This window comes from Pan paniscus, chromosome 13 (assembly GCF_029289425.2).
Source record: "Pan paniscus chromosome 13, NHGRI_mPanPan1-v2.0_pri, whole genome shotgun sequence".
Taxonomy (NCBI): domain Eukaryota; kingdom Metazoa; phylum Chordata; class Mammalia; order Primates; family Hominidae; genus Pan; species Pan paniscus.
In genome coordinates this window covers 47,885,719-47,912,392 of record NC_073262.2, presented here as the reverse complement: position 1 = coordinate 47,912,392, position 26,674 = coordinate 47,885,719, and the positions used below count along the sequence as shown (strand labels likewise).

Sequence of the window (26,674 nt, the reverse complement as noted above, 5' to 3'; positions counted from 1 at the left end):
GTCTCTAGAAGAAAAACTTAAAAATTAGCCAAATATGGTGGTGCACACCCATGCTCCCAGCTTCTCAGGAGGCTGATGTGGGAGGACTGCTTGAGCCTGGGAGGTCAAGGCTGCAGTGAGTTGTGATTTTGCCATTACATTCCAGGCTGGGTGATTGAGAGCTTGTCTCAAAAATAAAACAAACAACATATACAACACACACACACACACACACACACACACAGACGGACACCCCAATAAGCCTTTTTAAAAATATAAGTAGAAAAGCATCCATTTATATAAAATAATACTTAAGCTAGTAACCATTTTTTAGGGAGAAGAAATGGTATGGGAATAAGAGTGGCATTTACTCTTCTATACTCTTGAACTTTTTTCTTTTTTTTTGAGACAGGGTTGCACTCTATCGCCCAGGCTAGAGTGGAGTGGGAAGTTGAGCACAGGAGGCGGAGGCTGCAGTGAACTGATTGCAGCCTCTGTCTCCTGGGCTCGAATAATCCTCCTACCTCAGCCTCCCCGGTAGCTGGGACTACAGGCATGCACTATCACGTCCAGGTAATTTTTTAATTTTTTGTAGAGATGGAGTCTCCCTATGTTGGACAGGCTGGTCAAACACTTCTTAACATGTGCTTTTATTACTTTGTTTAAGGGCAACTACTTTTGGTGTCCCTCTATTCAAAACTCAAGTGAATGGCTGATATCAATTAATGCTTTCATTTGCCAACAGAACAAGCCAGTGCCTGTGGTCCCAGGAAGATGTGCCTCAGATACTCAGCAGGGATGCAGCTTTTCACTGACAGCTCTCAGACATGGTATGGGTGCATTAAGTTTCAAGATACTGTGGGTTTTGTGAAGAGGCAAACCGTACATAAAAACTTAATCTTATCTAAATTATTATTTCACAGAAAAAAATGATTAAGTACCAAACACATGGTTTATTAATTTCAAACATTAAGCCTAAAGAATGCCTCTATACTAAATTTGATCATTTCATTTCTGAGGTACAGAATGTCATGATACAATCATTCCAGGCTCTTTGTGATTCCCCAAATGTGAAAATTCCAAGAATGTAGTGTTTGTAATACTGCAAGAATACAGACTTAATGGAAAATTCACCCAGGTAACGAGAGTTTTTGTAGCCTGGTGACTAGACGTTATAGTACTAAAAACATCTCCCTAAAGGCTAAAGATTTTAGTACTGAAAATTTCTTGCTGATGAAAGACCAGGCAGTTTTTCAAGTAATTAAACTTCTCAGAATCAAGCCCCTGACAACAAAAAAAAGGAAGATAAAATTCCGAACAGCACCAAATTTGCTCCAGACACTACAAAGTCCACTACAGGCACAAAGTGTGGCCCTGCAGGGGACTGACAGGAGTCTATAGGTAGACTGTGGTGGACATGCAGAATCCTCAGTAGGATGGCAGAGCTTAAAGAAGCCAGTGATATGGGCACATGAAAGATTCAGCAGTACGACTTGGACTTGGAGGTACAATTGCAAAATTCTAAAATTAAGACATTCCAGTTGTAGATCACTATATAAAGAAAAAGACCATTATAAATCTGTGTGGAATTCCCTCTGAACACAAATACTTAAGAATTTAACCTGCACTGTCCCATATGGCACCTATTAGCCATATGCGGCTGTTTAAATTTGTTTTAGGGTTAAAATTTTAGTTTCTCAGTCATATCAGTGACATTTCAAAGGCTTAATAGTCACACATGACTAGTGGCTAAGAATATCAGACAGGAGAGATATAGAATACTTCCGTCGTCACAAAAAAAAAAAACAAAAAACAAAAAAACCCTATTGGACAATAACTGGCCTTAAAGAAAGTGTCCCTTTAAATTTCCACAATCTTATTTTTATTTATCTCAGTTGTACAATGAACAGCAACAACAAAAAAATATCTTTCAATGATACCAGAGCTTGAGAAGACCTGCAGAACTATCCAGCCCTCTAACTCTGCAGATGAGAACACGGAAGCCTGAAAGGGTTAGGGCAGTGGTGGGAGGGGGCCCGGATTTTCTTCCTCCTCATCCAATCCTGTCTTCATCTCACTAAATATAACATCCAGATGAAGTGGATAGTCCCTTCTGTTCCAATTACAAATCAACTTTCACTTTCTCAACTGTAACTGAAGAGCTTGTATATGACAACTTCTATACTCCTTTCCACCTCTCAGAACTATGTAAGAAAATAATTTAGGGATAAATACATAATTCTTTTGACTATTTAATAAGTAAACATATTGATTCTGAAGACCAGAGTCTTGTTCGGAATGAAGGAATGTGACAACCATAACCTAACTCCACCAAAAGAAATTCCAAATTAATCATACTGAGTTATTTTTAGATATTAAGCATTGAGAACAGTGAGTTTGCATCATTCCTTAGCTAGCTATCCAGCTAAACGTTCCTTCAGAGTCCTAGCTAAATGACCAGTGACAGAATTAGCATCTCCTGGAGACAGGTGATGCTGCTTTGTAGATTAACCTGTGTCTAATATGCCAGAAATGTTTGACTTACTACTTTGTAATAATTATTTGCAGAAAGTGACCATTAATAGCATTAAAATGTACAGCAAACAGGAAGTAAACGATTTCACTTATTCTACTCGTTCTTTCACATATTTATGTACTCTTCCACTTCCACTCATTAATTCAAAATAAATGTGCATGATGCCAACATTTATTGAGCTCCTGTTATTGGTGCTCAACCTCTCAAATATGTGGTCACCAAACAAAACAAGACCTGAATACTGGGGAGTATTTGTAGGGTTACATAGTGCTAGAACAACAGCTTTTTAAGAAAGTTAATACTTAGAATAAAAGTCTTCTGGATCAAGATTGAAATTAAGCTTTAAAAAAACACGAATGCACTTTTAAAGACCTTTCTCCACAAAATAAAAACAGAAAACTCTCTCTCCCTTTTAAAATATGCTATGTAACCACACTTGAAATAGCAAAGTGCAGAATGCAAACAAGATAATTTTCCTAATGAAAAAAATGCCTAATGTGTTAAAAAGGAGATTCTAGAAATAAAATGCAGACTCCTTAATAAACCTTAAAATTCTAAGAATAACATGATAAATGGATTAGGTATTAGATATTTGGTGAACAGACATTCTAGACTTGCTTTGTAGATAGTGAAGACTTCTTGTTCATTATTCCCTGTCCCAGAACCGTAAAGTGTAGTGCAGTGAAGGCTAGAACCAGTAAGGGCAGAAGGTCTGCTTTTTGACTATTCCCTTAAAGGAGGAGGTTCCCTGGCTTCTGTGAAACTGGATGTAAACTTTGTGCCCTGTGCATTTTTCTCAGGCCCTCACCCCTCCTCCACCTCATCAGATCCTAAGGAACCTGTTACCCCAAGCCCCTAAATAACCTGTCTTGAGACAGTCCATAGGATCCCACAGCTCGGTGAACAGTCTGAAAACCAATACATAATAAGTTTTATTTGAAGGTCAGAAATGGTGTCCATGTTCCCATTTTATTTTTCCTGGATCAGACCATTTTATGAACAAATCTTAAAAAAAATTCTTTTATACAAAACTTATAAAAAGCACCAAGATTTTCTAATACAGGAAGAAAAAAGGCAAACAAAGAATTCAAGTACCATCTTGTACAATATTAACAGAACTGTTACTCAAGAAAACGTGTTAAACATTAACAGCAAACTCAGGCTACTTCTAGCCACAAGAACATAAAATGTAACAGATCAGTTTAAGACAAAGGGTATATGAGTATCCATGGCCCATAGCCAGATACTCCAGTTGGACAGAGGATTTAAGATTTTAAAAAATTAAGAAGCATAAGTAATCTGTGCTCTGGTCAAGGAATATGCAATTTATTAGTATTTTACCTTCCTTTAATGCAAAATGATTTCACCACAACCCAACAGTCAACATCAACTTGGAGTGATTACTATTAGTCATCTTTGTTGTCCAGTCTAGAAAGTTACATCAGTGAAAAACTATAGAATTAAATGGAAAGTTAATTCTGGAAAGGGGGTATGCCTAGGCAGGGCAGTGTTTTCACAATGTATGTTCCAACAATACAGTGCATAGAATCATGGGTGAAGGGGTTCGGCAGTCAGATACGTTGAGCAATGCTGAATTTTAAAATGGGTAAGTTTCTTTCCCAGTCTGAGAGCCTTCAGTCCTTTCAATATGTACATTATTACAAATCTGTGGGAGAATTTGGTCACGAGTCTTCTTTTCTCAAGAGTACTTCCAAGTCTGCCAGAAGGCTGATTTTGGAAATGTGAAACACTAGCTTACTACATTTGTCTGGCAATGATGAACCTGAATTCAGCAGAATGGACACTTCCGGGGGAGGAAGAGGAGACTGGGGAAGGGCACGTAAAGGGGCCTTTAACCTTTAATTTGTAATGTGTATTTCTTTACTGAAAATTCAGAAATGAGTGTTGCGAAATGTAAGGATTTGATCAGAACTGAGTGGTAGCACAGAAGTGTTTTTCAAGTTATAAAAAATTTTGAAATGTATAGTGTCAGGAGCAACCAATACACAAACATAAAACAGCAAGCTCAAATGGATAAAAAGGTAGATGCACCATAAATCTGGCAGTCTCTAAGTCACACATTTACTTTGCCTATGTAGGTAAAATGGTTTCTATTGATTTGTACCAACTTGTATTTACATGGAAGACCAACAAAGGCTGACCTAAAAGAAACTGTCAAGTAGGTTAGAAATTGAAATTAGGCATACAACTCATAAAATTAGTGCCGTGTAACTTCTTAAGTACTTCTGGCATCAAAGTGAGCAAATTCTTATGACTATATGGTAAAATATCTAATTTTTGAGTCAAATAAAAACATATACAGGTATAAGTTTTGCCGAAACTTACATATCAGGCTGCTGTTAAACTCTTTTACAATAACGTGGGGAAGGGTATAAACAGGAAAGTGCACAATTTCCATTTGAGTCAAATTTAAAGGCTGTATTTAGAAAAATCTTGAGAATTATGAAATGGAGAAAAACAGTTAATTGATAACAATTTGAAAAGGTACCATATTATTCCAAAACACTGCCTGAGGGTGTATAAAATGTGTGTCAATCTTCTATATTCTTCAGTTATAATAACCAGAAAGAAGCAATTTTGCAGTATGTTTTGTGCTAACCAGCAAATCCTCCTCTGTGGACTTTTTTAAAAATTTACATTTTTTTAAAGGCTACTTTGCAGAGTATTCATCAAAGATGCTTAAAGGAATGTGGCAATCAAATATTTTTCAACCTCATTTCTGTTGTATTCATTCAATTCTTTGATATTAACACCAATATCATAGAGAACATCAGCTATTTGTCTGAGACGGGAGATACCAGTGTCCCACACATGCAGAAAGCAGCAGCAAAGTCCACTGTAAGAAAGAGTACTCTGAGGTGTGTGTGTACATATGTGTGTGTGTATGTTCGGGCACATGTTATTCAACAGTCATAGGTTCTCTAGTAAACATTTCTGCAGATATTCACAATTCAGTAACAATATATACAGTCAAGAAAAGCAGTATACAGTCATCACTTGAAAAGCTAGAAAAGTGCAAAAAGAAAAAGAAAAGACATTCAAAAGATTGATGGGAGTCTGGCACTAAATACCAAGACTATTAGAAAGGCCAGTACCTACACTACGTTAATAATAGATGTATTAGTGCCAGCAGACAACCCAGGCCAAGAATAAAGAGAAGCCATGACTGAAGCCCCTGGTAAGGAAGAAAACGCAGAACCAAGAAGGAAAACAAAAGATGTTTCAAATGATTCTTCTGGAGCACTTCCATGGTAAGCAGTCCTTTTGAAAGCAAGGTAGAGGTGAATGAACAAGTTCACTTTCAGTTGGCCAGATTAAGGATACACTTCTTTTTAATTGAGAATTTAGAAACATAAAAGCAACAAATAATCCGTGTCAAAGTAGAAGAGTAGTTAACCCATAGCCATCCACAGCATCAACTGTAATTTGAATCTGTGTTTTGCCAGAATCTTCTTGGGTATATTCACAGAAGTTGGTAAATGTGGCTCCCTAAACTTTGTCCACCTACTGTTATTCACCTCTTGACAGAAAGGAAGTAACAACGGCAGTGATGAAAACATATATCTATCAAAACAAGAAGAGTGCATGAACTCTTAAATACTGTGCAGGCAGGTATCTATCACATGAGCCCTGGCAGATTGCGTAATTTCCAGATATGACTGAGATTTTTTTCTATTAATGAGTAATCTGAGATAACACATGCTCCAACTGGATCTTAACAAACATCTCCATTTCTGTTTCAAAGAAAAATGTAATCTGAGAAAACTTCAACTGGGAGCTGGTTATATTATTAATTTCCACCATATTAAAAACATATTCCCATAAAATATCCATTTAGTCCATACTGATATAAGCAAATAACTGAATAAATAAGTGGAGAAGAGTAAAGTCTCCCATGCCTAAGAATTCCATATAATTTACACAGTTACTCCACCTGAAAAGAGGTGAGGTGTAATGCTCCACTCCTTAAGTGTGGGCTATATATTAATATTATGACTTCATTCCAAAGAGTACAGTATGAAAAGTGGGAAATAAGAGTAGCTGTTGTTGAAGAAACTTGACAAACTCTACCTCAAGCAGATGATCAAGATCAACATCAAGTCATACTGATAGTATACACCCATGACATGGTATGATGAAAATGGCACTTTACCTGTGTGATCTTCCTCTCAAAAACCGACAATTCCCTGTCTAATCATGAGAGAAATAGTAGATAAATCCCAACTGAGGGACATTCTGCAATATACTATACAACTTCTCATCAACACACTAGCTGCAAGAAGAGAGTGGGGCTACTCAGGGCACACTGCCTATGGGTTAGTCCTGCCCCGCAAGCAGTCACTCTGTAAATAATTTTCTTGATTAAAATGAAGAGGAGGAGGAGAATGGAACAAAATCTTGAAAGTGCTGAAATAGGGGGAAAAGTTTTGAATCTAGCATTCAATATCCAACCAGTCCCGTTATAAATGTAAACATGAAATAAAAGACACACAAGAACCTTAAAAATTTTTGCCCACAGACCTCAGAAAAAAGATCTTACCATTCCAGAGATGTGAAAACCAAGGAATACTTAGTAGGAAAATCCAAACCAGTTCAAATTAAATTAAACATATTATAAACAATACCAGTATCTACTCGTGAAGGTGTTTAAAATCTGCCATGTTCTTTTTCTTTATTGAATGAATGAGGAAATGATGAGAGAGCAAAAAATAGACCTATATACATATTGTTTAAAATCCAAAAATAAGTTCTTCAAGAAAATAGATTAAGGGTTTATTCCACTTTCATCTCTGAGCCAGGACCAAGAGTAAATCATGAAAATTCTCATTTCCACTTACAGTCGACTATGATTTCCCCCCGTAAGAGGAGAATAACCAAGTGATGAAAGTAGCTTTGTCCAATAAAAGCAGCAGTGTCAAATCAGTTACATTTGGAATCAAGAAAAGGGTATGTTAAATGTAATTCAAATAGGTTCAGTGCTCATATGCTACATAATGGCTAATAGTAAAAAATTTCCAGTAAACTGGTTGTGTTTAAATCTCAGATGTCACTTACTAGTTACGTCCTTAAGTAATCTACTTAACCCTTGCCTAGCCTTAATATTTACATGTACAAAATGGAGATTATTACCCAATTATTGGCTTGTTTCAGGAATTAAATACATGAAGCACTTAGTATCATGCCTAGCATATATTTTGAACATTCAATGAATAAAAGCTTTCATTGTGATCCAATCTCTGTCCTGAAAAAGTTCACCATGGGGACAGCTATTTCCATATAGACTTAGTTATCCAGCAAGAGCTGTTACTACTATGAACAGAGTATGGGAAAGCAGAAAATGGCTCGATGTGAGAGCATGTTCCCAAAGTGCAACTTTTGTAAGACTGCTAAATTTCAGTTTTCAAATGACTCCAGAAAAAATAACACTGAATTCTGATTATGAACATTCACCCCAAGTAATACACTTGATGTAATGCCATTTACCTCTCAGAACTAGAAAACACAAAATGAGAGACCACCATTACATTCACTATGTTGATTATGTTTTTTTTAAGAAAGACAGATACTACTAAGAAAAACAGCATTTAAGTCCTGAGTACTTAAGGTAATACTTTTAATGTAAGTACTGATTCCACTAGACTACAATGCCACCTCCAACACTGAGAAGATGATACCAATCACTTCCTTTTTACTTGTGGTGTGAATGTCTGATGGTTCCGTCTACATTTTCTCTACTGTTAAAGAATGTTAACTCATTTCTAGGAGGACAAAAAATCTACAGGAAAAATGCTGGGCCACCAGCATTGGCACACGCCTATAATCCCAGCACTTTGGGAGGGATTTGTATTTCACTACACACACACACACACACACACACACGGATTTGTATTTCTCTACACACACGCACACACACACACACGCTGGGTGTCATGGTGCCCAGGGGGACATGTGCAGTGGCTGAGGTGGGCTTGAGCCCGGGAGGTCAAGGATGCAGTGAGCTGAGATCACACCACCGCACTTCCAGCCTGGGTGAGAGTGAGATCCTGTCTCTAAAAAAGAAAAGAGCTGGGTTCAACACAATCTTTCAATTATTTTAATTGATTACGCATCTCTAAATCCCCCAATGCCATGGATTACCTTAAGCTTCAAGTATACAATTAAAATTTAACTATGAAAGATGTCTTAAGAAATGGAAAAATGATGGAACTTGGGAGAGTATCAGGAAAGAGGTAAGGAAGATTATTTCAATGCCACTAATGTGAAAAGGGAATTGTGCTTTGGAATAAAATCACGATTTAATACTAAGTAAAAACAAATATGCAAGCCTCTTCCTAAATTACTTTCAAAGGTTTGCAGAGGATGAACTTATTTCCCAAGACTGACATATGTTGGCTACAAATTTTAGGAAATTTTGAAAAAACTTCAACCAAAACGTGGCCATTCTCTAAAAACAGATGGGCCCTACCTATGAATAAACCAGAGTAGAGAAAAATGAAACCCAAAATACATAGACTGTAGTTGTCAGTGACAAAGGTTGTGGCAAAGGCTCAGTGACAAAGGCTGTGATGAAGTAATGAGGGTAATTATAGGGAGACTTGTCCAGGTTGTCCCTCCTGACTTCCTGTTTCTGTAGAACAGATGCTCTCAGTCAAGACAAAGCAAATTATACAAAGCACATTTGTTACAAAAAGCACATTTCAGTCTGGGAAGAAACCCTAGAGCAGGATTTGAGGCTGAAGAGTAAAGCAGCACAAAGTCTGCAGAAATGCCACGGATGACACTGAAAATGGAAAGAAGTGGAGGGCAAAGAGAGAATGGGAGAGGAGGAGAAAAAGAGAAAAGAGAAGGGAGGGAGGAGAGAAAGATGGCAGTTCCACTTAAGAGTGGAATAAACTTAAGCACTCCACCTCAAGAGTACAACTCACAACCCACTTACTTGATAAATGTGGCAGTGGCCTGTGCTTCTCCACTCACTTCATTAAACACACACAAACATGCACGTGTGTACACATGTACAAGCACACACACAGACACACGAATCCACAGTGAGATCTTCCATCCAGGAGAGGACCCTTGTAGGTAAGCGAACTTAACTGCAAAAAAATGCAAGATAGCTACTTATACTAACCAATACAAACCACCATTCAAATCTCTGGACAACCAAGGGTCACTGCATTATTTGAGAAAAAGCAAGTACCAGGAAAGAGAAAAATACAGATTATATGACTTTAGGGAAAACAAACAGGAACAACAGATCAAACCAGACATCCACACAAACACCCCAATTACTATGTTAAAGGTTTTAAGGGGTATATTCCTTAAAAACAAACCAACTACAAAACAGGCTTCCTTGAAAAATGAAAAGATTAGAGAACCACTAGAAATTCTTGAAAAGTAAACATGCAGTTGATAAAAATAACACTTTCTGGCTGGGCACGGTGGCTCACACCTGTAATCCCAGCACTTTGGGAGGCTGAGGCGGGTGGATCACCTGAAGTCAGGAGTTCAAGATCAGCCTGGCCAACATAATGAAACTCTGTCTCTACTAAAAATACAAAAAATTAGCCAGGTGTGGTGGTGGGTGTCTGTAATCCCAGCTACTCCAGAGGCTGAGGCAGGAGAAACACTTGAACCCAGGATGAACTTGGGAGGCAGAGGTTGCAGTGAGCTGAGATCGTGCCATTGCACTCCAGCCTGGGCAACAAGAGCGAAACTCCATCTCAAAAAATAAAAATACATAAAAATAAAAATTTCGGCTGGGCACAGTGGCTCAAGCCTGTAATCCCAGGACCTTGGGAGGCCAAGGTAGGTGGATTGCTTGAGCTCAGGAGTTTGAGAATAGACTAGGCAACAAAAAATTAAAACTAAATAAAAATAAAAATAAAATTAGCTATGCATGGTGGCTCACACCTGTAATTCCAGCTACCAAGGAAACAGAGGTGGGAGGATCGCTTCAGCCCAGGAGATCATGCCTACAGTGAGCCATGATTGCACCGCTGCACTCCAGCCCAGGAGACAGAGACCCTGTCTCAAAAAAAAAAAAAAAAGGAAGAAAAAATCACCAGAAGGGCTGAAAACCAGACTGGGCATGATTGAAAAGTAAATCAGTATTCCAGGAGACAAACAGAAATCTCCCAATACTTAGAGAAAGGGCAGGAACACAAAACATGTAAGAAAAAATAATACTAGATAGACAGCTCCAAACAGCCCAACAGTCATCTCCTAAGAATTCCGTAAGACAAGCAAAGACAATGGAAACAATCATCAAAGAAAGAAAAATCCTTTAAATGGAAAAAAGATAAGACTGCAGATGACAGTATGCCAAGATGAAGTTTAAAATATGTATACCTATACTCACAGTTTAAAAAAAAAAACACCCCTCAGAGAAAAGAGATCATTCAGAAAACATTCAGAGAGGAAAGACAAGATATATATAAAATAATGAGACTCAGGATTATATCTGACTTATCAGTAAAACTGATGGAAGATAATGAAGGACGTAAAAATTCAGAAGGCAAAGGATTTCAAACCCCAAACTATGAGTCAAGTATGATGGTAATTAAATACCTTTCCAGACTCAATAATTTTGATTTACCTCCTAAGCGCTATTTCTGAGAAAAATGTTTGAGGATTTTCAACTGAACTGGGAAAAAATAAAAAAAGAGTGGACTTAAAAGAATGCCTTCAAAAAAAAAAACCATTTACTCAAATTGAAAAATTAAAAACCTAAAAATTTGCTACGATAAAGGTTTTAGTGACATTGATTTTTAAAAACAGGAAAGGTAATAATAAATTGCAAGACAAAAGTGAATTAAACTATGGCATTATTTTCAACAGTTGACAGCATGACAGACTTAATACAAAAGCAGCATACTTGATCTTGACACTGTCCAAGCAGAACAACTTTTCATTAACTACCACAAGATTATCACTCTTTCTGCAAGGCCCCATTATACTGCTTGGTTCTGTTATCAATAGTATCATTCATAGCAGAAATGCTATCTTTTTTGTTCTCATTGTTTAGAATTTTAAAATATGAAGAAAACAAAAGTAGCCGTAATTCAAGAACAGAATAAAATTGGCTTAAAATCCTTGACAATTCAGAAGTAAAGGAAGACAAACGGCAGAAGTGGAAACACATTGAGAGGCACAGATTTCCTTCTGTAACCTAGTGGTGAGCCAAGGAATATTGGCTAAAGTTGGCAGTCCCCTTAAAAATAAAGGTTTAAGAACATTTAAAGCTATAAAGAAAACCACTGAAACTACAATTCATTATGACAAAAACGAGGAGGTAGGAGGCATGGTTGGTGGTGTGAATAACACTCAATTCCTCACCTTTGATGACAGAAAGAGGCACTACGTCAGACAGATATACCAAAATACATATTATGTGAAATTCTGATGACCACAAGAATAGAAACAATTAGTTTTAAGAAACTACCTCTGGGGAGAGGTAAAGGATTGGCAGATTTTTAAATTTCATATTCCATCCCTCTATGGGGCTGGAGGAAAGACTTTTTACCATGTGTGCTTATTATTAGTGATTTTTAAAAATAAGGTTAAATATTTAGGTGGTGACAATTTCCTAAAATGTTAATCCTGTGTTATTTTCAGTTTGGCTAGATGACAAGAACTTTCTTAAACTTCATCGTTAATGACTTCCTGGACAGTGAAGACAACTCATCTTCCAAAAGTTTAAATGTTCATACCCTTTGCTCCATTGAGTTTATTCTTAGGAGTCTACCCTAATGGAAAATTTACATAAGTAACACAAATATAAAGGTATTAGGAAGCTTAGTGCACAACTGTGTCTTGGCAAAAACTTCTTGCAAATCCCAAAGGCCTATCAGTGAGGAATAGTTAAATAAATTACAGTAGATACATGCAGTCAAAAAGACTGCGGTAGTAATGATACAGAAAAATGACCTTAATATACAGTGTAGTGAGAAAAGCAAATAGCAAAAGAATATACGTAGTATAATCTCCTTTCATGTAGTGATTTTAAAAAGCATCTTGTTGTATATGTATAGGAATTCTAAAAAGATATACACCAAGCTTTAACAGAACAGTGCTTACCTCTGGATGTGAAATTGGGAAATAAGAGGGGAAAGACGTTGACTTTTTACTTCTAAGTGAACCTTTTATGAATGTTTATTACCTTTGTAAAAGGCAGAAGTTCTCAAGAAAAACAACTCTTAATCCCACCCAATTCTTTCCTTACCTTTCCACCCTTACTTTCCCCCAGTACTCTTCCACCACAGATCTCAGCCTTCCATATGGCATATTGTGTAGGTGTGAATACACCTTCATCCTGCACTTCATATTTTTTCAAGATATTGTAAACCTACCAAAAAGTACTGTCTCCAATTCTTACTTCCATGCAATTCATAGAATATACCTTTCACCATGCATGACTGATGAAAAAAATGCATCTCAGTGTTGCATTTGGTCTTCGGCTTGATTGGTTAGAGAATGGCACTGCTAACGAAGCCAGGTTGCGAGATCCCCATATACATCAGTTATTGTTATGCAGTCAGCTTGCCTTTGTACTTATCATCTTCCTGATCACAGGACCAGATATAGAAGGATCAATGTAAATCCATTTTAACTAGTGGAAACACTTCTTTAAAACGCATACTGAGAGCGGCCTTCAGTGGCATAGTTGTTGTATTCTGAAGAACACATTTGTGTAAATGTACGACCCAGAGTTTATTTGTTCAACCCAGCCAAGCATATAAAAATCACATAACTGTGCTATCGATCCTTCCCAGAGAGAATTCTGGTTAATCAGATATCTGCAGCAGCAATGCTGCCTCTGTGCTCTTTGGGACCAGTGTGATGTTGGAATACATGGGACCACGAAGTTCCCAGTGTCTGGTCCGTACTTCTCATCTTCAACCAACATAATGAACACAAAATCAAAGAAATACGGCGGAGTGAAGGTTTCTCACCCTTAACTGTATTTAAACAATGGTTTTTCTTTCATGATTCCTTTACAGAAACAGCAACAAAGAAAATCAAAGACTGAAGAAAAACAGATTAAATGAGGACTTGTGAAGCAACCAAAGTGCTGGTTATATAAATATTTCTAACAATGAAGTACTTGATTTTGATCCAACTTAAAATGACTATTAAAAATGTCCAAATAAACAGCTCATACCACAGACATACCACTTTATGGGCTTCATATTTTTTCAAGATATCGTAAACCTACCAAAAAGTACAAGTGGAAAGAATGCTCCAAGTCTGTAGAGTAACTCGGTATGTCTTACACTCATCCAACATGAATTTACCTAACTAGAACTCAAAAAACAGCACGTCGTTCTCCAGAAAGATTCAAATATATTATCTATTCAAAAAACAATCTGTGGCTGGGCATGGTGGCAAGCTCCTGTAGTTCCAGCTACTCAGGAGGCTGAGGCAGGAGAATTACTTGAGCCCTGGAGTTCAAGGTTGCAGTGAACTATGATCATACCATTGCATGCCAGCCTGGGAGACAGAGCGAGACTCTGTCTCTAAGACATAAAATAAATTTAAAAAAAAAAAAAAGGTAAGCAAGCAAAGGCAATGAAGAGAACAACTCTAATGCAGGGTGTGAAGGATTGCCTTCTGGCACTCCTGTAGTTCTGAGATGATAGTGGAAATAAAATATGAGGACTTACATAAATAAAGCTTTAAAAAGAAGTCACAGTTCTATTTCAATATAATGTTATCTATTTAAATGTGGCTTACAACTTTATCAATGACACTTCTAAACCTAAAAATCACTACTGAAAAGAAGATAATCATATTCCAATACTAATTTTTGATCCAATAATCTCCTCCCATAAATACCTTTCCTTAATACCTTTAATACCTCTCTTTTAATACCTTTCCTACTCAATTCCAATCTCCTCTTAAATCAAATTAAGTAAAATATGTTATTTTCTTTACTCCTATCTTGTCTTTTAGCATCTTTCCTTGGTATTTATGACTTTAGCAACAAACATTTGCTTCATCCTGCACTGTGCAGAGTATGTCTGTGGTCCTCACAACAGCCCTGTGAGGTAGGTCTCATTAGCTCTCCTTTACAGACGAGGAGAGGCAAGCTGAGAAAGACTTGACTTGCCCAGTGGCAAAGCGGGGATTCAAAGCCAAACTTGCTGACTCTCAGCTGAGCGATGTTTAAAGTTCCCCAGAGGAAATACAGAGATTGTGCCAAGCAGAAACTACCACTGTAACTAGAATTTTGGAGCAGCTAAAGAGGAGGTTTAACAACATTAATAATTTCTTCTTTGTCACTTAACCACTGTAAACAGTAATTACACTATATTCTTCTATCATTACATTTTAAAGTTAACAATACACAATAGTTACCCTTCTTTTTATAGAAAAAATACTTATTACAAATAGACTTGCACTCATCATTGCCTATGAAAAGACACAGTAAACTGGTACTATTCAGCATCAATCCTGGTAAATGGATGTTATTTAAAAAAATGTAAATATACGATTACAGAAGATGATCAAAACCAGTGAATTTTGTGGAGATCACCAAAGTGAGTTTCGCCCAAACAGATTTAGTTCTAAAATACAAAGCCTTATTTTCAAGGCACTTTAACCAAGAGAATACACCACAAATGTATGTGTCTAAATTATATGAAAATTAATTCTGGCATCTACACAATTTAGACACAGGCACAAATGGTATTTATCTACCAATCCTGAAATCTGTGGTAACTCTGGAATATGCTGTTTTTTCCATATGAAATTATGTACTGTACCTAATAAATAAAATACAAACAACAGTTTAACATACAGTGTTTAAAACCTAAAATGAACAAATATTTCTGTGTGAAATAGTCTTTAGGAGAAAAATCTTATTCTGAAAACATTTTATCCTCAGTTTGGTCCAAATCAACAATATTTTAGGGCTACCGCTGCTCTACCGAAAAAAAAAAAACAAGTAAAAACTTTTACAATCTAAAACCTTTATTTAAAGATTTTGAGGTTCCCATGAGCACTCGACGTTAGCATAAAAGCAGCTATGAAGATTTCAATGATGATACATGATGACATTCTCTATTTCTATGGGAAAATTCTATACGCCAGTGGCAAAACTAGTGGTACTATCTGAAGAGGCTGCTTTTGCCTATAATGTATCCTGCTTGTCTAATGCTGGTTAACATGCCACCAAATTCTCCCCAATTGCTCCGTTTTGTAAAAACACACTGCTGGCATCATTTCAGCTGGTTCCAACCTGTGCCTGCCGAGCATGTCGCTGCTACTAAATCCTGACCTCAAGTCTGTCTGGATTTGAATATGTTCAAGAAAGTAAAAAGCAGCAGCCCCTGACCTCTGAGAACTAATCTGATGTTCAAGCTAAGCCTTGGTGTTACTACAAACTGTTCTGACATGTACAGCTTAAACATTCCATGCTCCTGTTGGACAATCTCACTGAACGTCAATATCAAAAGTAGTCACTCCAAGACCATGGCAAAGTGAGAAAAAACTAGGTCACTGTACAACCCACAAAATACAAAATTCTCTTTCTTGCTGAATGAGTGACAGCTATTTCTTCACCAATTACAGCTTTAACCTCAATCTACTTGACCCCCTCTATAAGATCTGTTGATACCCAATTATAGAATTGCCTGTTTTCCGACAGCACCCTATCTAGAGCAAGCCCTCATGTCCTTAGACCTTCCCCCGAAAATTATCCAAAGCCCAAATCCTATAATACATTATAACACCCTGTTACTAGGACACCCCATGGTTCCCTGCGGTCTGTGTTCTTTGCTGCAATGAGCAATAAATCCAACTTGCTCTATGACAGGTGTACTCCTAGTGGTCTTTAGCTGAAGGGTATTCACACTTGTGAATACTAACAGTGAAATGAAAATAGACTAAATGTTCTAGGCTTAGAAAATGACTCTAAAACTATAATTCACAGGGAGGGCAGCTTTGGATGATGCTGGTGTAAGATTTCTTCAGTTTTGCTTTTAATGTCAAGACCATGGTAAAATGTTTTAAATGGCTCAGGTAAAGTAAAAAGCATTAAAAACTGTTAAAGCAGAGGAGAAGCTTTTACAGCCAAATTGATCAAGAGAATAAGCAGGAGTTAATCAAGGATCATTTCAATTGGCGGCAGCACATCCAAGTATCTGGGTTATGTCTAGATTTAGAGGTACTTTAAACAAGGGATGCAGGAAAATGCTCATCAACAATAAAGCTGAAGCTATAAGGAAAACATGAAAGTGAGTAATATCTTTTCTCCTGAGACAGGGTCTCATTCTGTCACCCAGGCCTGGGTGCAGTGGTGCATGGCTCATTACTGTCTCGATCTCCTGGGCTCAAGTGATCCTCCTAACAGGGCCTCCTAGGTAGCTGAAACTTTAAAAAAAAAAAAAAAAAAAAAAAAAGTGCTCACCTTAACTACTGGAATTATCTGGATAGTATGTTAGCTGTGAGAAGAAAATAAAGCAAGATTTTCATATGCACTCTTTTGATGAAAGATTTTTAAAATTTCTATAAGTATTAATCATATCTACAAGTACAAAACCAAAAATGTGGCCGGGCTTGGTGGCTCACGCCTGTAATCCAGTACTTTGGGAGGCCAAGATGGGAAAATCTCTTAGCCTAGGAGTTTGAGACCAGCTTAAGCAACATAGTGACATCTTGTATCTATTAAAAATAAAATAAAGTTAGACAGGCATAGTGGCATGCAACTGCAGTCCCAGCTACTCAGAAAGCTCAGGTGGATCGCATAAGCCCAGGCAGTTGAGGCTCCAGTGAGTTGTGATCGTGCCACTGCACTCCAACCTGGGTGACCGAGTGAAACGGTCTCAATAAAACAAAACAAAATAAATAAAATGACGATGAAGAAACACCATAAGGGCAGGTGTGGTGGCTCGTGTCTGTAATCCCAGCACTTTGGGAGGCTGAGGCAGGTGGATCACCCGAGGTCAGGGGTTTGAGACCAGCCTGGCCAACATGGTGAAACCCCCGTCTCTACTAAAAATACAAAAATTAGCTGGGCATGGTGGCAGACACCTGTATTCCCAGCTATTCGGGAGGCTGAGGCAGGAGAATCACTTGAGCCAGGGAGGCGGAGATTGCAGTGAGCTGAGATTGTGCCACTACACTCCAGCCTGGGCAACAGAGTAGGACTCCACCTCAAAAAAAAAAAAAAAGAAATGCCATAGTGTTGACTACTTTCTCTTTCAAGACAAGCCCTCAGCAACTGTGCCAAACCTTAACCTTTACAATTATCACAGTCCTCAGTGTTTCTCGTCAGCAAGAACTGAAACTCTCCATCATACTGAGTCTTTCAAATACCTTTCATTTCACAGGCTTTTTTTTTTTTTGAGACGGAGTCTCACTCTGCCACCCAGGCTGGAGTACAGTGGCCCAATCTCAGCTCACTGCAAGCTCCACCTCTTGGGTTCACACCATTCTCTCACAGGCTGTAATTTCTAATATCTGCTTCTTCTTAAGTCAAAAATGTATCAGCTTATTTCTCATTGTAGGAGAACAGGCATTTGTGGGGAGGGAGGGACAGGGTCTCATTCTGCCACCCAAGCTTGAGTGCAGTGGCGAAATCTCGGCTCACTGCAGCCTCAGATTTCCCAGGTTCAAGAGATCCTCCTACCTCAGCCTCCCTGGTAGCAGGGACCACAGGCACACGCCACCACACCCAGTTAACTTTTTGTATTTGTTTTGTACAAATGGGGTTTTGCCATGTTGCCAAGGCTGGTCTCAAACTCCTGGGCTCAAGTGATCTGCCTGCCTTGGCCTCCCAAAGTGCTGGGATTACTGGCATGAGCCACCGCACCCAGCTGAGAACAGACTTTTTTTGAGTCAAAAATATAAGGGAAGGCCAGGCACAGTAGCTCACACCAGTAATCCCAGCACTTTGGGAGACTGAGGCAGATGAATCACTTGAGGTTAGGAGCTCGAGACCAGCCTGGGCAACATGGTGAAACCCCATCGCTACTTAAAATACAAAAATTAGCCAGGCATGGTGGCACGTGCCTATAATCCCAGCTACCCGAGAGGCTGAGGCACTTGAGAATTGTTTGAACCCGAGAGGCAGAAGTTGCAGTGAGTCGAGATTGTAATCATTGCACTCCAGCCTGGGCAACAAGAGTGAAACTCCATCTTAAAAAAAAAAATATATATATATATATATATGTATGCATACATATATATGTATACATACATATATACACATATATATACACACATATGGAAAAAACTATCTTTAAAACAGCTAATTTTATTTCTTTCAGAGGTTAAAATGTAAAAATAAATAAAACAGCTAATTCAAAAACTGAAGGTATTTTACAGTAATTGATTTAATGATTCACCTGCTAGAATTTAAAAAACTACACAAAATGTCTAGTGAATACTCTTGATAAATTTTTGTTTTAATAAACATTTCCACCCAGAAGACCCTTGGGAACTTACATTTGCATGGCACATTAAAACCTAAAAACTGTAAAACTAAAAATGTTCTAAAAAATCAGATTGATGGCAAGGCACGGTGGCTCATGCCTATAATCTCAGTACTTTGGAAGGCAGAGGCGGGAGGATCACTTGAGCCCAGGAGTTCAAGACCAGCCTAGGCAACATGGTGAAACCCTATCTCTACTAAAAATACAAAAGTTAGCCACACATGGTGGCATGCACCTGTAGCCCCAGCTTCTCAGGAGGCTGACGTGGGAGGATCACTTGAGCCTGGCAGGTGGAGGCTGCGGTAAGCCAAGATCATGCCACTGCACTCCAGCCTGAGTGACAGAGCAAGACCTTATCTCAAAATAATAATAATAATAATAATAATAATAATAATATTGATATTTAGAGTGAAGATGCTCTATTTCAAAAAAAAAAAAAAAAACAGGTTGGGCAGGAGGATGGCTTAGGGCCAGGAGTTTGAGGTTATGGTGAGCTATGATCATGCCAGTGTACTCCAACCTGGGCAACAGAGAGAAATCCTGTCTCTGAAAAATAAAAATAAATTTTAAAATCAGAATACACTTAAAAAAGATACAAATGGAATAATTTGCATAGATTTCAGGAAATGAAATGATCTGATTTAACTATTGCAAAAAAAATTTTTTTAATATTACCACCACCAAATTTTTGATGTATTTAATATTCAGGTTCTACAGAAAGAACATTAAAACTGAGTGCTATACTATACGACCTCAAGAAAGGAGCAGGATTTTAGTTCAGAAATCACTAAACTTAAAATGCTCTTTTTATTCCAGATGCCACCTCTCTGATCTTAGAGTCACTGAATCAGACCCACATCTGCTATGTCACAGGTAAGGTTTCGGCTCCTACCCTCCAACAAACTACACGGAAGACTCTGAGGACAGAGTAAGTCCCCAAAGTCAAGTCCCCAAAGTCAGCTAGTCCGTTTGGTCAAACTGACAAGTTTCACGGGGTGGACGCAGAGGGTAACAAGGAGAGTCCAAACAAGACATTAGATTTCTATATTTGAATCTTGTCTACTGCAACAAAAATATATGTATAGTACATTTGCCCCAAGATTCCTACCTTACTGCTGACACATTACTCATCCAAGATGGCAAAAAGAAATAACATTTTACCAGAGCTATCACTTGTTCATCCAACTTCCTTATCACTAAATGGAGTTAGGGATTAATTCTTGTGCTTAAGGTTGGTCAGCAGGAAAAAACCTGTTCTTACCCCCCAAAAAACTAAATGCTGTCCTGATGAACCAGTCTAGGCACCAATGACAGCAGCCTGCTGCTATGAGCTGTGAAGACTACTCACTGTCAATGTAAAACAGCATTCCTGGTTGATATGGTATTTCATCAATCCACAAAACATTTCTGAAGAAATAAGATAACTAGGAAAATGTTGGACATGGTGCTAAAGGGAAGAGGTCATGTCTTCTAAATTTTTATCAGCAAAAGAACCAATGATAGCACATTGGCCACAGCGTGTCATCATTAATTATCTGATGCATCTAACAACTAAGATAAACTATTTAAATCCATTTATAAGACTTTATTTATTTATTTATTTATTTATGAGATGGAGTTTTGCTCTTGTTGCCCAGGCTGGAATGCAATGGCACACTGTCGGTTCATTGCAACCTCCTCTGCCTCCTGGGTTCAAGCAATTCTCTTGCCTCAGCCTCCCGAGAAGCTGGGATTACAGGCATGTGCCACCATGCTCAGCTAATTTTTGTATTTTTAGTAGAGACGGGGTTTCACCATGTTGGCCAGGCTGGTCTCAAATGCCTGACCTCAAGTGATCCACCTGCCTTGGCCTCCCAAAGTGCTGGGATTACAGGCATGAGCCACCACGCATAGCCCTTTTAAAGGACTTCAAAAAGACCAATTCTAAGTTCATATCTGTTGAATTTTTTACATCTGAAAACACTAAAAAATCATGACAGCTTTGTTTAAACAAGTAGTCATATTTATAGATTGCTTATAAATATAAAAGCCTATATATACTACTGTCGTAACAGTGGCTGAAAAATATTCAAATGAAAAAAGTTCTGAAATAACCACTTTTATCCTAAAATAGTCCAGAGATTTGGAAGCAGGCTCTGAAATTCACTTGGGAAATGACATATCAATGAGTTCAACACCTCACTTCACAGATGAGGACACAAAATATTGTAACTTGCCCCAGTGTCACATGGCTGCTAAGAGCTGAAACTGTGACTAACATTCAGCTTCTAGAGCTTGTGATTGTAATCATATGCAATAGTGTCTCTTTATATACTTCCAAAGAATTGGTTTTAGTAGCAGGAGACTAGCAGAAGAAACTGATCAGAAAAAGTAATAAAACAGCATTTTTAAAAGAATATGGAGGCATCTAGATTCAGGACTGCATCTATTTTTTAAAAAAGAATATAGACTCAAATCAGCGAAAGGTAATTAAGACAACTCTACACAGAGGAAGGTGAGATAAAAACCACAAAAATCACAAAACGTAAAGAACAGTAAAGAAAAAGAAAAATAACTTAATGAAAGTATCTTTCAAAGCCTAACCTACCTAGTAAAAACCTAAGGTGGGAAAGGGGCATGAAGAAATCTTTGACTCCTAAAATTATTCCATTTCTTATCTAGAGGTAGTTAGGCAAGTGTATAAATACAAAAAATCCATTATACTGTACATTTAAGACGTGCATTTACTGTATATATACAATTAAAAAGTATAAATACTTCAAAAAATTTTTGGAAGATTAGGTGAATTTTGAGACTCCATTCACTACTTCAAACAATAGTGTTAATAACATTATCCAATGTCTCAACAGAGGTTGGCAACATCTCCTTATGGGATACAACCTAGTCACAGTCACTTAACTCTTTGCAATGCTTGACTTTCAGACTTTAGGTCTGCCCTGAAACATAAAACTAACGTTAATATTATCAAATCCAACCATCCGTCTGAAAAGGAAATGCTTTCTATAACTTCCCTGACAGGTAGGTGGCAAGCTAAATGTGGAAAAATTTCATGAAAGGGAAGCCCAATAGCTCACACAACAGTCCGTTCTCTTTTCTTTTATGGGGGAAAAACACAGGGTCTCCCTCTGTCATCCAGGAAGGAGTGCAGTGGCGCAATCTCGGCTCACTGCAGCCTTGGATTCCTAGACTCGAGCAATCCTCCTGCCTCAGCCTTCTGAGTAGCTGGGACTACATGTGCATGCCACCATGTTTTTCATTTTTTTTTTTTTTTGTAGAAACAGGGTCTCACTTTGTTGCCCAGGCTGGTCTCAAACTCCTGGCTTTAAAGCAACCTTCCCACCTTAGCCTCCCAAAGAGGTGGGATTACAGGTGTGAGCTATTGTGCCTGGCCACATTCTCTTATCTTTCCACAGGAAAAAAATTTCCATAATGAAATCCAAATATGATGTCCTATATCCTTCTCATCCCCTATATTCTAGGCCTATATAAAATAAATCAAATCCTACTTCCAAAAAATATTCTTTAAATATCTGAAAATAACTATAATCGCAAGTCTCTTTTAACCCAGCTAAATACTAATCTTCCCTTTACTGTTCTTCATGATTTCCAGACCATTCTCTCTTCTAGTAAACTCCCCTCAAAAATGAAGCTCCACCACTCTGAACATCTATTAAGCATTCTAATAAGTGGGGAAGAACATGACACCTCAAGAGTTCACACCAATCATCTAAAACACAGGATTGTTTTTATGAACTCTAATTAACCAATCTAACAAACCCTGGAATTGAGGTTGGTAAGCAAAGTACAGAACTTCCTGTTTATCTTTATTTAACTTTTACAGTTTAAGTTTCTGTTAAGTTTAACATCAAAATATCTTCTCAAATCCTGAAATCTAGTGAACTTCTACTTGTCGTTTTGAATCAGCTATAAATTACAAAGCAAGACCATCTACATTAATATAAACTGTTAAATAGGACGGGGCCAAGTAAAGAATCTTACAGCACTCTCTGCATACTTGTCTCACAGGTAACAAACATCCAGGGAAAACTTACTTTGGGAATGACCTTTCACTCATGCAGCTAAAAAGCCATGTTCCTCTACCATGATCCACAAATTAGCTCAAAAGGTTGCCTGTATTGTTCTGGCTACAATGTCCTTGACCCCTCCAGCAATCCTATTTAAAAATAGGATTATTTTAGCATGATTTATTCCAGACCACTATTTCTCAATGGAAGCAGTAAGGCTTTCTTTCTCCAAGCCTGCGCGTGCATGCATGTGTGCGTACCTGTGGTGGTGCCTTTTTTAGAAATTTGTGTGTGGCAGTCATCAATGAAGTTCACTTCAGAAGTGTACAGATTACAAATTATTTATTCAAAAAAGCAGTTATCTGGCCTGATGGGATTAAGAACTACTAATCTAATCTTTGATGACTCACGGCATCACAAACTACTTTTGTTTAATAACATTAAAAATGTTTGTTGGAGACAAAATATTGAGCTTCCTGACAAGGAGTTCCTAAAACACCCTTTTACTCCTTGTTTCTGTATTCATGCTGACTTCCTTCAGTATTTTCTAATGTTTCAATATGGTAGAATACTTACAATTTCCATTCGTGACAAAACAAACATGGACACTGAGAAGACTCTCACAGTCTTCAACAAGCATAGGGAGATGGCCAGATTAAGGAGGCTATCCTCAATATTAACTCTGTTCTCTCAAAGAGAGCTCTACTAAATATCAAAATACATTCAAAGGCAAAAAACAGAGGCCTTGGCAGATTAGCTATGAGGGTTTTAATGTGCATGTGGAGAAATTAGGGTTATTTTATGAAACAACCTGTATAAAAGAATTAACTGACCCAGAAACTACCATTTATTCCTTTAAACAGAAATCCTCACTCTGGTCTCTTTACAACTAAAGAGATCATAGGTGCTTCTCAGAAATTGCTGAGCTACAGTTTTCTGGTATACCATAAAAAAGTGGCCAGGCACAGTGGCTCACACCCGTAATGACTACACTTTGGGAGGCTGAGACGAGCGGATCACTTGAGGTCAGGAGTTCGAGACCAGCCTGGCTGACATGGTGAAACGCTGTCTCCACTAAAAATACAAAAATTAGCTGGGTCTTGTGGTGCATGCCTGTAGTCCCAGCTACTCAGGAGGCTGAGACACGAGAATTGCTTGAACCCGGGAGGCAGAGGTTGCAATGAGCTGAGATCATGCCACTGCACTCCAGCCTGGGCAACAGAGCAAGACTCCAACTCAAAAAAAAAAAAAAAAAGTTAATTAAAGGGGGAAAAAAATTACTATGAAAAAAAAAAAACCAAACCCAGTATTTGTTCTGATACTCTCCTCATTGACAAAACTTACTATATTATACCACATTTTAATCATATACTTTATTAAAGAATCTACTCACCGAAAATGAAAAAGCCAAGACATATTATACATTTATCTAACTGTATCAGCCTTTCCAAAGCTCAGAATTTTAACTTTAAAAACTATCAAAGACCTGATAAGCTGAGATTTATAAAAGAACAGGGTAACTAATTCATCAGAACAAAAATTTAAACCTCACTCAAAACGAACTGAAGCATACAATTATAGAACAGACAACTACAGAATAAAATTTATATCTTTAATAAATGTAAAGATAGAAAGGCTCTTTCTGAAAACTGACTGCCTAAATTAATAATCATAGGGATTTGTCACTGCTAAGAAATCTGAATCTTCGGCCAGGCATGGTGGCTTATGCCTGTAATCCCAGCACTTTGGGAGGCCAAGTTGGGCAGATCACCTGAGATCAAGAGACCAGCCTGTCCAACATGGTGAAAGCCCATCTCTACCAAAAAATTAAAAAGTTAGCCAGGTGTGGTGGTGCATGCCTGTAGTCCCAGCTACCAGGGAGGCTGAGGTGGGAGAACTGCTTGAACCTGCAAGGTGGAGGTTGCAGTGGGCCAGTATTGCGCCACTGCACTCCAGCCTGGGTGACAGACCAAGACCCTGTCTCCAAAGAAAAAAAAAAAAAAAGTCGAATCTTCACATACAAAAGAGTGCCTGGGAGTGGCTCTTGACTCTTAATTAAGACACTAAATATACTAGCAGCAGCATGCAACTCTGCACCCCAAGAAAGGTACAGATTTATATTCAATAAGTTTTGGTCATATTATGTACAATATTTTAAATAAGCATAGCAATTAAAAGAACAAAGCCCATCATAAAAATTTTAAACAATTCCTGTAAAAATATGAACACATCACATAAAATGAATATTTCAGAACCCTACTACACAAACTTTTTTAAATAATGCGCTTTAGATGTTAAATATCAAGTCTTTTTCTCTCTTATGAGATAATTATTTACATAATAAGACAACCTACCATGATCTAGTCTTTTCAGGATAGCACAGAGCCTTAAAGAAACGCTTCCTCAAAGTAAGAAACTGGATACAGAATACAGGCAGCTGTAGTAAAATGGGTCCAGGTGGTTGTTTGGATATATGCTTGAAGTGCTTTTAATACTAAAAGCATGCTAAGTCAACGTAAGGAATTATTCTGCTATGGGCTACTTTAAAGGAAGCTGGGTTTTTTGTCTTGGGGGAAAACAGAATTCTGGGGAGTGTTTTGTAAAACCTTATAGAAATAAATTAGGTTTATTATCATAAATTACATGGCTTACCAATTTTACTTTAATAATAAAGTTATTTCCAATAAAAAGCACCCATTTTTTGGAACATTCAAACTTTGTAAATGTGTCTTCACACAGTTCAAAAACACACTGCCAAATGAAAAGATCTTTGTGTAGACAGCAGTCATCTCATGTAGTATAAACCACCAATGCAATCATGAAGGGGCACACAGAGACTTAACAAAAGTATTAGTAATCATATTACTTTTCTTAATCTGTGTGGTGAGTACGTAAGTGTTCATTTCCATTCCATTAGTATATTTGAAAACTAAAAACTCCTGCGTAAGTCTCAATATAACTGCTTATGTCCATGTTCTATTTAATACACCTTATAACCCATGTGTAGTGTGAACCAATAGCTGTGTTTTAATATTTTTGTTAAATATATTATACATTCACTATAACCTCTACAGTTTTAAAGAATGTTAAAATGAACCTGAATACCTAGTTTCCTCTACCCACACCCTTCTCCCCCATACCAATCTTTACTTCACAATTCTGTCAATTACAGTTTAGGAAGGTACTGTTGCTGACATTCCTTTTAAAACATAAAAGAGGCAGTTTAACATAGTAGTTAAGAGCATGAATATTGGAGCCAAACAGGCTCCAAATCCTAGCCTCAACTCTTATAAATTATATGACCTCTGACAGGTTTATTTAACTTTTTGGTGCCTTGGTTTACTCATTTGTAAAATGGGAAACAATCAGTACTGCTCTGGTAGGGCTACTGGGAAGATTAAAGTACTTACAATATGCCTTACAATTACAGTAAGTATAATGTGTCAGCTGTTATTATTGTTAAAATCAAGAAGGTAAAACAAAATTAAAGCATGCTGAAACTTGTTAACCGATTCTCTTTATGAGTATAACGGGGAGGGGTGAGGCTGTGGGAGAAAATTAAAAATAAAATATGATGTCTCTCAGTAAAATTTATTTCCATATCCTTACTGATTCCGTATTTTCAACCTGCCAGTAGTTAAGTGATCTGCTTCCATATGCCCATAAAACTACACTTC

The 26,674-nt window shown here is 37.6% G+C and overlaps 1 protein-coding gene across 5 annotated transcripts in view; it reads right to left on the bottom strand.

The window, feature by feature from the left end:
• Positions 1-26,674, bottom strand: part of WDR33 (WD repeat domain 33) — a 105,648-nt gene that overhangs the window by 26,002 nt on the left and 52,972 nt on the right. Inside the window, exon 8 of one of the 5 annotated variants that reach the window (XM_063595189.1) lies at positions 3,466-6,100. The exons of 3 other annotated variants lie outside the window; for them this stretch is intronic. In XM_063595189.1, coding sequence (XP_063451259.1) covers positions 6,051-6,100 — 50 coding nt within the window. In that variant the 3' untranslated portion in view covers positions 3,466-6,050. Of the gene's footprint in view, positions 1-3,465; positions 6,101-7,201; positions 19,519-26,674 lie in introns of those variants that run through there. One more of the 5 variants, XM_063595188.1, reaches the window with a different exon arrangement.